The sequence below is a fragment of the Zea mays genome, chromosome 4 (genome assembly GCF_902167145.1).
Source record: "Zea mays cultivar B73 chromosome 4, Zm-B73-REFERENCE-NAM-5.0, whole genome shotgun sequence".
Lineage (NCBI taxonomy): Eukaryota > Viridiplantae > Streptophyta > Magnoliopsida > Poales > Poaceae > Zea > Zea mays.
The window spans coordinates 214,965,671-214,977,243 of NC_050099.1; the positions used below are offsets into that span (position 1 = coordinate 214,965,671).

An 11,573-nucleotide genomic window follows, 5' to 3' on the forward strand; every position below is an offset into this window, starting at 1 on the left:
GACATCACCAAAGTAGGAATCTTTTTGAGCGCATAATAGTCTACTTATTTTTCTTTGCTCGTGAGTTTTTAACTTTGTTGGGTCTTCTTTTGGGTTTTCTTTCGATTCTTCCCTTTAGACATGGATGCAACACACTCTTCCTCTTGATATTCTTTATTCGTCTTGTACCTACTTGCTGCACCGCACTTTGGGCAGCTCTCCAGGTCTTTATAATCGTCTTCTCGATAAATGATATAGTGATTTCTACATGTGTGGATCTTCTCCACACCCATAGTGAGCAGACTGATTAGTTTCTTTGCATAGTACATGTTAGTAGGCACTTTGTTCTCCTTTGGAAGCATGTCTACGATAATACTCAAGAACGCATTGAAGCCAGCATCAAACAGACCATATCTAGCTTTTAACATCAACAACTTTAGCACAGACCATAGCGTCGTGACCTCTTTGGTACAACCCTTAGACTCATCATATAAAGGCTCTTCTGCTGCCTTCATTAGGGACTCCATACCTTTCATGAAGAACATCGATGGATCTGTATGGCGATGCAATATTGCCTCTAACAACTCTGCATCTTCCTCATCCATAACCTTTGGCAGAACATGGGTTCTATCACGTTCATTTCCTCCAATGTAACCATGATCAGTAACATTTGGCACTACATGTTTGCTCTGTGGAAGAGGTTGTTGTGTCTCGTGAATGAACTGAAATCTGTCGTCGATGTTCGCAAGGTTTCCAGTTGTATAAGGCAAAGAGTAACCCTCTCCATGCTTTGTCCAAATTATGTAATCCTTAATAAATCCTCGACATACCAGATGAGATATGATTTATTCTTTGTCATCAAATACAACAACATTTTTGCAGTCCATACATGGACAATATATGTGCTTTATCTTTGTTCTCCAAGCATGGTTCGTAGGAACATCAATAAACTTATGGACCTCGGATATGTATGATGGATCTAGCCTTGATAAGTTATACATCTAGGATGTCCTCTCCATCATCGCCTATAAAAAGTAACATAAACACACAAGAACACAAATTGGCAAGAGAAGCATAAACCAACATTTCCTAACAACTAAATATATCATGGATAAACAAAATTTGGCAAAAGAAACATAAACCAACCTTTCTTAGCAACCTTCTTCTAAAAAATAAAGATCAAACCCCCCTTGTATTATGTGAAATCTGATCCTCCAATGGAAGTTGGGATGCGAGCCACAATTCATGTCGGGAAGAATGAATCGGTATTTATACAACAAATGTCACAAACGGTTGGATGAGGCAACATAACTACTTTTATCTCTAACACATGGTGAAACCCTAAATCTAAAATGTGGCTAAAATTGAGGAAAAGTGAACAAAAATTGAGAACGTGAAAAGGAGAGAGAGAGGACAGACAAAATCTAACCATCTTAAGCAACCTCATTTGACGAAATAGAGAAAATAACCTAGCTATACTCTTCTCTCTAACACATGGTGAAAGCTTAGTTACAAAATGTAGCTAAAATTGAGCAAAAATGAACAATAATTGGCAATTGAAACATAATTAAACCAACCTTTCATAGCAACTAATAAAAAAATCTTAATTACCAAACGTATCTTCCACTTTCTCCATACAAATTAACACATGCATCATTCATTAACCAACTAAATATGTCTCATGGATAAATTAAATGATTTGACAACCAAACATGAAAAAGGAGAGAGGATATACAGAATGTAACCATCTTAAGCAACCCCATTTGAGAAAATAACCTAACTATATTCTTCTCTCTCACATGGTGAAACCATAGATCCAAAATGTGGCTAAAATTTAGCAAGAATGAACAAAGATTGACAAGAGAAACAAAAACCAACTTTTTTCGCAACCTTCTTCCAAAAAATGAAGATCAAAACCTCCCCTTGTATTTTGTGAAATTTGGACCTCTAAAATCGCCTCCAATGGAAGTTGGTTGCGAGTTACAGCTCCTGTCGGGGGAGGATGAAGGTGTATTTATACTATCAAGGTCACTGACGATTGTATTAAGGAACTGCCAGTGGAATACTATTTCCACTGGCGGCTCTCTTAACACAACCGCTAATGAAAATAAGGTATTTCCACTAGCTGTTGGTGTAATACATCCTCCAGTGAAAATTAGATTTTTCCACTGGAGGTTGTGTTACACCAACCGCTAGTGAAAATGCTCCATTTCCACTGATAGTTGTGTTAAGAGAACCGACAATGGAAATTAGATTTTCACTGACGGTTGCTTAAGTCGACCTTACTTGTTTATTTTCACTTGCGCGCGCACCAGTGAAAATATGTGCATACCACCGGCTTTAAGATGTTTTCTACTAGTGATACTTATTCAAGGTTACGATTGTCCACTACTATAATCGCTTTTGTAACAAAGTGCGCTCACGATTTAGCTTGCTCTAGTGTGAGTTGGGACCCGGGTTGCTCCATGATATGTAGTGCGACCCCCCTCCTAGACTTTGTAATAGTTTTGTGGTTCACGATTTGCTGAACCCTATATAGTTTGTAGGAATAGTGGTAAATAGGAAGGAAGAGATTAAAGAGGTTGCACCCTGCTAGAGTTTGAAGATGCGCAGCCCCACCATTTGGCCACCGCCAATGGATTTTTTAGGAGTAGAAGGGAGGAAGAAGAGATTAAATATGTTGTTCCCTGCTAGAGGTTGAAGCTAATATGTCTGTCCCTGATTTTGTTTCTATCTACCATGCAGGTTTATAAGAATGGGTGCTAACCGAAAAAATACTATACAATCATTGTAGATAAGGGGCCCGAACTACAACGGTTGCCATGTATGCAATAAACATCAAATTACAAAATTTAAGGTTTACATGACATTCAAAATCACAATGACATCTTTTCAAACAACATGAGGCATACATACTATCTTTTTAGATATAGTAAAACAGAGAGTTGTTGGAAGAAATAAGACGAGTTCATAAAATCAGACCATATCAAGGAGCTCAGACTTGAATGTTTTGCCCAGGTGAAATCTAAGCTTCAAGACAGGCCATTCACCTAGTAACCAAGTAAGAAATGGCAGTAGAACTGACATAAGGCAAATTGTTATAGCCAACCATAGGAGGCGAGGGGCTAAAACTGTGTATAGACCGGTTGCAAATGCTATGGTGGTTGCTACGTAGCTAACCCACATAAGTTTCTTAGTAAACGATCTGTAGTAAACTAAAAACTCAAAATCTTCCCATCTTGCTAGTATGGATATGAAGGCAACAGCCAGTGAGGAGCACATTGCCAAGCAGTCAGAGATCAAAAATGCCTGAAAGGCAACCTTTCTTGACATGATGGGTAGCCCCTCACTTCCAGCATCATTGTCGTATCCTCCAGGCAAGGTAAAAGCAGCAGCAAAGGTGATTGTTGCAATGAGGATTGCCACTAATGAAGTGTTGCTTGTGTATGTTTGAGTCAATAACTTTATATCCTTCCTTGATTCAGAAGTTACTCGATCCTTGATTTGCTTATGAAGGTTATATGTATCGTTTGCTGCATCAGGATCAGCTTTCAACATAAGCATGGAGACTTCATTCTGCAAGGATTCAAAGAAAGGTATGTACATGTGGAGCACACATTAGCATAATACTCAACAAAAAAAATATTCTACCACTGTAAAAAATAAATTAGCGTACCCAGTTTAAAGTCTTGGCGTGGTCGCCCCGTAGTAGCCAGGTAGCCGGGTTACCCGACCGGTTAAGCACTGTGACGTCGGTGTCCGGATGCTGCAGCAAAGCATTGACTATCTTGGGATTGCACTTTCGGACGGCGTCGTGCAGAGGAGTCTCTTCCGCTCCGTCTCGCATGTTGACTAGCTTCCGTAGATGCTTTGACCGCAGGAAGAATTCTAGAAGCTCCATGTGACCACCCTGAACGGCTTGGTGAAGGCATGTCAACAGGCCATTTGTAGGGGCATAGGGAGCATCTGGGCAATGCCTGAGAAGCTCTTGGGCAGCACCAACGTATCCTCGACTCGCAACTGAAGCAAGAATAGGGATACCACTGGAGTCGAGTACGTACCCTAAGGACCAGTCATGCTCCAGCAGCACTCTCAGCACGTCAATCTTATCCCAGTGCACAGCCATGTGCATTGGGGTCGCCTTGTGCTTGTCTTCTTGTCTTGCCAGCTCAGGACGTGTCTCCATGATCCTTTTTGCCACAACTGAAAGCAAATCGTGGCAGGGCATATATATATGCATGGTCAAATTATTGGCATATAATATCATGTCACATTCTTTTATATTTATATTATATATGAAAAAGGAAGAAACAGCAACATGTGCATGTCTCGTCTCCGGTCCTCACCTGGATTGCCACTTCTCACGGCAGCATGCAGAGCATTGTAGCCATACGCTCCCACGTGAGCAGAATCGGGGATCTCCAGCAGTTTCTCCGCGACGTCCGCGTAGTTCCTCATCACCGCGATGAACAAGGGCGACTCGTCGTGTTTGTTCACGGCTTTCGACAGGCCGGGCTCCGCGTCGACCAGCTGGAGGGCGAGCCCCCGGTGCCCGTTGCGGATGGCGTGGTGCAGCGCGTTGAACCCGCGCTTGTCCTGCGTCAGGATCGCCTCGCTCAGCCGCTCCTCCCGACAGCGCCCGAGGATAAACAAGGCCACGGAGACGTGGCCGCTGGCCACGGCGGCGAGCAGCGGCGTCTCGCCATCCGCGTTGATGGTCACGAGAAGAGGCGCCGCCGCCGGAGACTGCTGGCTGTTCGTCGTCAGCGCCAGGACGTCCCTGCAGAACCTCTCGTGGCCATAGATGCAGGCGATGTGGAGGCAGGTGTTCCCCTGAGGAGTGGTCCCCAGCAGCACCCCCGGGGCTCGCAGGGCCATGTGTTTCATTTCCGCGGAGTTGCCGGATACGGCTGCGCCCAGCAGACGTTGCTGGATTGCCACTGATACCGATCGTGGTGGAGTTGATGATGAATTCGTCATAGTTCCGCCCAGCAGACGTTGCTCTAGATTTTGTTATGTGTAGTTACTGAAAATGAAAATGAGGGTCCAAATTATTTTAAAATCTATAAGGTGGAAGTAGAAACCCAACTTGAGAAAAAAATTAAAATAATAAGGTCTGGTCAAGGAGGTGAATATTTCTCTAAAGATTTTGACCTATTCTGTGTGGAACGAGGTCGCCAAAAGAAAGAATCACACATTCTATGACTTACTTCATGTTAGACAATGTTGTATCTTATAAGGCATAATGGGGGAGGCAGTATGACTGCATGTCCTGTCCTAAATAGATTTTCCATGAAGAATAAGGAGAAAACTACCTACCAGGAGTCGATTTTGAGAAGACCTTCATTCTTTTATGGCCATGGGGTTGTTTGAAAAAAGTGAATGTGCAAATAAATAAAAATCATAAGTTGAGACAAAAAACCGTGGATTGTATATTTTTGGGTTACACTCATCATAGTATTGCTTATAGATTTCTAGTGGATAAATCTAAGGTGTATGATGTGCATGTTAATTCGTTGCTAGAGTCTCATGATGTTTTTAGAACATATTTCCTATGAAAGATTTGCAGATCATGTCTAGATTACCTTTGAATGAGACTACAAATACAACTCCTCAGCCTAATGAATTGTATAAGCATGTTGAACATACACTTAAACCAGATGATGAGGAGATCTACAGTGAAGCTCTTAGGAGGAGTAAGAGACAAAGGACTGCAAAGTATTTTGGTAACGAGTTCACTGTTTATCTTATAGATGATTCTCCCAAAACAATCTTGAGGCATTCTCATCTCCTGATGTGGATGATTGGTAATAAGGTATTCATAGTGCGATGGATTCTATTCTTTCTAATGGAACTTGGGAGCTTGTTGACCGATCATATGGTTGCAAACCTGTAGTTTGCATGCGGGTGTTCAATTAGAAGCTCTGATTGTACTATTGACAAGTACATGGCTTGGCTTGTGGCCAATGGTTGCACCTAGAAAGAAGGCAAAGCTTACATTGATACTTAGTCACATGTTACCATATTGACTACTCTTTGTGTTATACTCTCCTTGGTTGCATCGTGTGGTCTTGTCATTCATCAGATGGACGTTAAGACAACTTTCCATAATGGAGATATAGAAGAGACAATATACATGACACAACCTGATGGGTGTGTAGTAAAGGGTCATGAGGACAAGGTTTGTAAGATATATAACTCTTTGTATGACTTGAAACAAACACCTAAGCAATGGCATGATAAATTTGACTTGATACTCAAATCAACAGGCTTTTGTCTCAATGAGGTCCATCAATGTGAGTCATATTATGCTTGTATGTTGATGACAAACTGACCCTTGGAACATGTTTTTACATGATCAACGAGGTCAAGTCAAATCTATGCCAAAGTTTTAAAATGAAGGATCTAGGTGAGGCTGATATTATTCTTAACATCAAGCAATCAAGGGAGAGAATGAGATTACTCTAACACATTCTTTGTTTGAGTCGTTTTGGCTATAAATGTTGTAAATTGCCCCCAACGCCCTATGATTCTAGTTTGATTCTTCATAGAATAAGAGAATTGGTAGAGACCAACTAAGATATTCATATATTATTGGGTCACTCATGTATCTTGTTGGTGCTATGAGGCTTGACATCGCTTTTGGAGTCAACAAATTGAGTTAGTTTACTAGTAATTCGAGAGATGTTCAGTGGCGTGTGCTAGATTGTGTAATGAACTACTTGGTGGACACTATATATTATAAAATAATTATTTTGGCTATCTTGCAGTACTAGAAGTTATGTTTTCAATCTTGGAGGTGTTGCTATTTCATTGAGATCAAGCAAGTACACCATATTGACGAGATCTACTATGGAAGCAAAACTCGCAGCACTAGACATAGCTATAGTTAGTAGCAGAGAACATAATAATAATTAGGTATGGTTAAAAAGGAAAAAAAGGAGAAAAAGATGTTGCACATGTAGGACTCAAACTTAGAACATGTTGATTATAACCAGTATGCACTTACCACTACACCAAACATGCTTTTAAGGTATGGTTCCATCCATAGTCGTCCATAACAGGTGCTCTGACACTAGCTATAGTGGAGGTCGATGAATTTCGTGGGCTATTGATGGACTTACCTTTTTTTAAGAAACCACTACAGGCAATTCTTATTAACTGTGACAATCAAATAGTTATTGGCAAGGTAAACCGTTCTAAGTCTAATATGAAGTCACCAAGACACATCAAGAGATGGTTAAAATCAGTTAGAAAAATGAGAAACTCTAGAGTAATTACTGTGAATTGGCCACACTGGAAAAAATTTGGCTGATCTGTTTAGTAAAGAGCTATCATGTAATGTGATAAACATAGCATCCAAGGAAATGGGTTTGAGACCCGTATAAGTTATTCCCTAGTGGTATGTTATCGAAGACCTGTGAATTAGGATCCGAGGTGAACAAGCTAGAGGTTAGCATTAACTCACTCGAGAGAAGGATGCAATATTCTTAATTCTTCTATGGCAGGTTGACAATAGCATTATGAATTCTATTGGTTTTAAGTACCAAAGACGTTGTCATGTAAAACGTTCTTAAAAGAATAAGACTATGTGAGCCCAACTGTTGGACGATCGCAGTCTATGAGATTTGGATGATCTCTATTAAGCTCATGAAGCGACCAGAGAGTATGACCTATATGTCAAACAACGAAGTAGCCTATTGGAGGTCAAGTATAAGTTGACCGTAAGTGAAACTTGTTACCGCAAAACTTGTAATTTAAGGCTTATTCCATTGTTCAAGTTGTGAATAAGCATAGCTTGCTGTCTTAGGTGCACGTTCAACTTAACAGACTCCTACTAGTACATTAGAGAATAGTAGGTTGGGGCAAAGTCATGACGAGACTTTCAGATTTGGTGGGGGTTTGTTGGAATTATTGGGCCTACCCATTTAATTTTAGAAATAATTCCTAAAATCACAAAGGCCCATTCATAAAAAGTGTATGTCAACATATAAAAAAATTGTGACAACATTTAGTTCTACCTTGCTAGTTGAGGTGGAGAGAACATAATTTGAATAGTTGAGTGCTCTCTATGGTCTTCCATGTATTGGGTGATAGGTAGAAGAAAGAACACACACTCACTCTCCTTGCCGGGCCGGGCCGAACATGTAAGGCAAAGGGCGTGGATGCACAGCATATATGTGAATGGTTCGCTAAAATCAAGGTCCTAGCCTTGTGTGCCTGCGACTTACATTTATTGCTTGATCACTTCCTTGTTGTCATGACTTATCTGTGTCCTCGTCAAGTTGGCATTTTTGGTCGTCGGCAAGATCGAGATAGTGTTGAATATAGGTGATGTCTTCACTACCTGATATCAGCAAGAAACAAAATTACAAAAATCTCCCTCTCATTATATGTTCTGATAGTTCAAGTCTTAATCTTAATTGATATGATGGATGGACATGTTTAAATCCGTTCACTTTCTGTACATGTTTGTTGTCATAATCATGCTTTATTTTTGGATTAAATTAAAATTAATTCTCCTCATTTAGTGAACTGACGAATTTCTACTTGGGTGTTTTAGGCTGTCGATAAGAATGAGACGGTGCTGAATGTCGGTGTCGTCTTCTCTACCCGATGTCAGCAAGAAACAAACGAACAACTATCTCTCTCATCATATGTTTTGCTAATTCAAACTTTAAACTTAATTAATTTGATGCGCATGTTAAAATCTATTCGTTTTCTGTACATATTTGTTTTCATAGTCATGCTTTATATTCGGATTAAATTAAAATTAATTATCCTAATTTACAAAACCGACGAATTTTTATGTGGCTGTTTTTGGTTGTGGACAAGAACGAAACACTACTGAATATCGACGTAGTATTCTCTACCCGATGTTAGCAAGGAACAAACGCACAACCATCTCCCTCTCATCATATGTTATGCTAGTTCATGTTTTAATCTTAATTGATATGATGCGAATGCTTAAACCTGTTCGCTTTTTGTATACGTTTATTATCATAGTCGTGCAAATAAATTAAAATTAATTGTCTTAATTATCTGAACTGACGAAATTCTGGCCAATATAATATACTAAGACTATCTCCAGCAGACTCATTATCCCACTCCATATCTCACTTCATATTTCAAACTCCTCTCTACAAATAGTGCATCTACAATGCAAAATAGTGTTATACAAGCCCGCATGCACGGTATTGCTGGAGTTGGACTAAGATGTTCACAACGCTTTACATTATTGTTTGTTTTAATTAAGAGGAAAAAAGGAAATTTGGTCAGGAGGAGGAAATAATCTGGAATTAGATTTGTAGAGCACCGTGCTTTTAGTTGATTGAGATTTGTTTGACGTAATATATAGTAGATTAGTAGAACCTGTTGTCGCGGTGTGTACACATAAGGGGGTGTTTGGTTACTCAGTGTCATATAGACTTAATTAAGTTTATTAAATTTGTCCCGTTTTTATATTTAATTAAGTTTTGCTTGCATGTCACTGTAATGAATCGGATCTAAAAAACCGTGAAACTAATGGAAGAGAAGCCAATAAAATATTAGTTCGGACATAGTGATGAACAAATAGCATGTGTAGATGATTTGTACCATGATTGATTAAAGATTAAAGGTATTGCAAGGGATGATTGTGTTTGTTGTCGTGTTTTTTCTGTCATCTAATAAAAGTTACAGTTTAAAAATAGACATTAAGTTATATCAGATCTATATAAAATATACTAAAATTTATGATTGCCAAATAAGTGTCATAATTTAGTTATAAAAAATATTTTTCATAACACACATAATTGAAATTATATATATATATATATATATTAAAAAAATAGTTAAACTTCGGAATGTTTAACTCATCTAGATTGGCATCTTTTTTAGGATGCAGTCAAACATCTCAATGAGATTAACTCAATTTTTTAAAAATATTATTAATATTTTTTACTCTAAACAGTTAAGGTATTAAAATATATTCTATGATGAATATAATGATAATGATCCAACATATCTTGTAGTATTATTCTTGTAGATTTTTCAAACTTTAAACTATTTGGCTTATTAAATGAGAATCATTTTCTTTTCAGGATGGTGGGAGCAGTGGTATTTAAAAGCTATAATAATTTTTTGGAAAAAAGTAAAGTTTTATTCCATTTTTTGTTGAATTTTATAGAGGCAATATCATTGGCACATTAAGGCCCTTGACACTGAATAGTCGAACCTAGCTCGTATTTAAGGAGACTGACTCTTGCTGGTTTGGCACATTAAGTATCATTGGCACATTAATAATTGGTGCATCCGTGAAAGATGTAGAGTCAGGCTATAGAGGCTGATCAGACAACCAAATACGTAAAGACTCTATCAATTATAATTAGTCTCACATATTGATATATATACATATATATGGATGATTTCTAAAACTGTTACACTATATATCAATTATACATGGTTCTTCGTTGTCATACAACCAGTTGTCTGTGCTTTGCTACGATTTTTATATATCATATACATAGGTATTGAGATATTTATTCAAATATAATTATTATTTAAAGGTACTTGTGGTCTAGTAGATAGCCTCTAATTTCCGTAGCAGGGGTTTGGGTTTAAGTGCTCGCTCTGCACTATTTTTTTATATAATTATTGTTTATTTCTAAACATTAAGGTACATGTGCTCTGATGTTAACTGCGTGGGCCGTGGGCGCTGGGTGTGAGGCTCACAGGTCACGGCCCCAAGGCAGGCGGGACGTGTGGGGTGGACCCAGAGTGTCAGCGCGGAGGGTAAAATCATAGTAGTACTATATATCCACATTAGGTTCTTAATGGATTATATATAGTATAGATATAGATATATATAGATAACACATATAAACCATTATTGCAAAATTAGTATGCTCATTTACCTTTTCCTTTTCTATTTGGGCCTTTAGGTGGCTCGTCGTCAGCAGCGAAACTGTCCGGCTTCTTTTATACACTGATGGTCAATACAACGATGGGTACGGTGGCATTTGGCCTTCAAATTTCCGAGCTCCTTTAGTTTTCAAGCAATACGTACACATTAGTTCGCGTTATTTATTATGCACTATGCACACACTAGTCACGAAATAATCTAATACTGTTTATAAGAAACAAGGATACGAACATTATTACCTGGTTGCTGAATCCAATAAGGACGAAATAAATGATCCAGACATTTCTACGCACACGATTTCTTTTCTCAAAGCAAGTGACGAGCGAGGCCAGATGGACAGAAGGTGTTATAACGGGTTAATCTTCTCAATGTGACAAAGAGGCTAGGCAGACAAGGAACTTGTCACTCGCAGGAGCGTTATTATAGGAAACCGATCGACAAATAAATAAGTAATAGGAAAAGGTAAAAGGAAAAAGCAAAAGGCGAAAAATAAAGATACGTAGACGGCTACTAGAACAAAGCAAAGAATTGATTAGGCTTCAAGTAACAGCAAAAGTATATAGTACGTACTAATTTGGTCGTCCCAATGACTCAAACTATATTCTTTAGATATATAAATAAAGGATATGTAAGGGCTAGTTTGGGAGCACTACATTAAAACAAAGCATTTTCGACAAACAAAGCCGTCGGA

The 11,573-nt window shown here is 38.7% G+C and overlaps 1 protein-coding gene across 3 annotated transcripts; it reads right to left on the reverse strand.

Moving 5' to 3' along the window:
- Positions 1 to 2,774: 2,774 nt before the first annotated feature.
- LOC103654582 (ankyrin repeat-containing protein) lies at positions 2,775 to 11,282 on the reverse strand. 3 transcript variants are annotated; one of them, XM_008681423.2, is made up of 6 exons: positions 11,122 to 11,282; positions 10,875 to 11,002; positions 8,211 to 8,326; positions 4,326 to 5,005; positions 3,656 to 4,182; positions 2,775 to 3,555 (listed from the first exon to the last, which is right to left on the reverse strand). In XM_008681423.2, exons 4-6 carry the CDS (start codon positions 4,957 to 4,959, stop codon positions 2,956 to 2,958), a joined length of 1,761 nt encoding a protein of 586 aa, XP_008679645.1. In that variant the 5' UTR covers positions 4,960 to 5,005; positions 8,211 to 8,326; positions 10,875 to 11,002; positions 11,122 to 11,282; the 3' UTR covers positions 2,775 to 2,955. The 3 variants fall into 3 exon arrangements, with proteins under 3 accessions (XP_008679645.1, XP_008679646.1, XP_020401797.1); XM_008681424.3 differs by lacking the exon at positions 8,211 to 8,326 and having other exon boundaries at positions 2,831 to 3,555; positions 11,122 to 11,255; XM_020546208.3 differs by lacking the exons at positions 8,211 to 8,326; positions 10,875 to 11,002; positions 11,122 to 11,282 and having other exon boundaries at positions 2,831 to 3,555; positions 4,326 to 7,865.
- Positions 11,283 to 11,573: the final 291 nt, after the last annotated feature.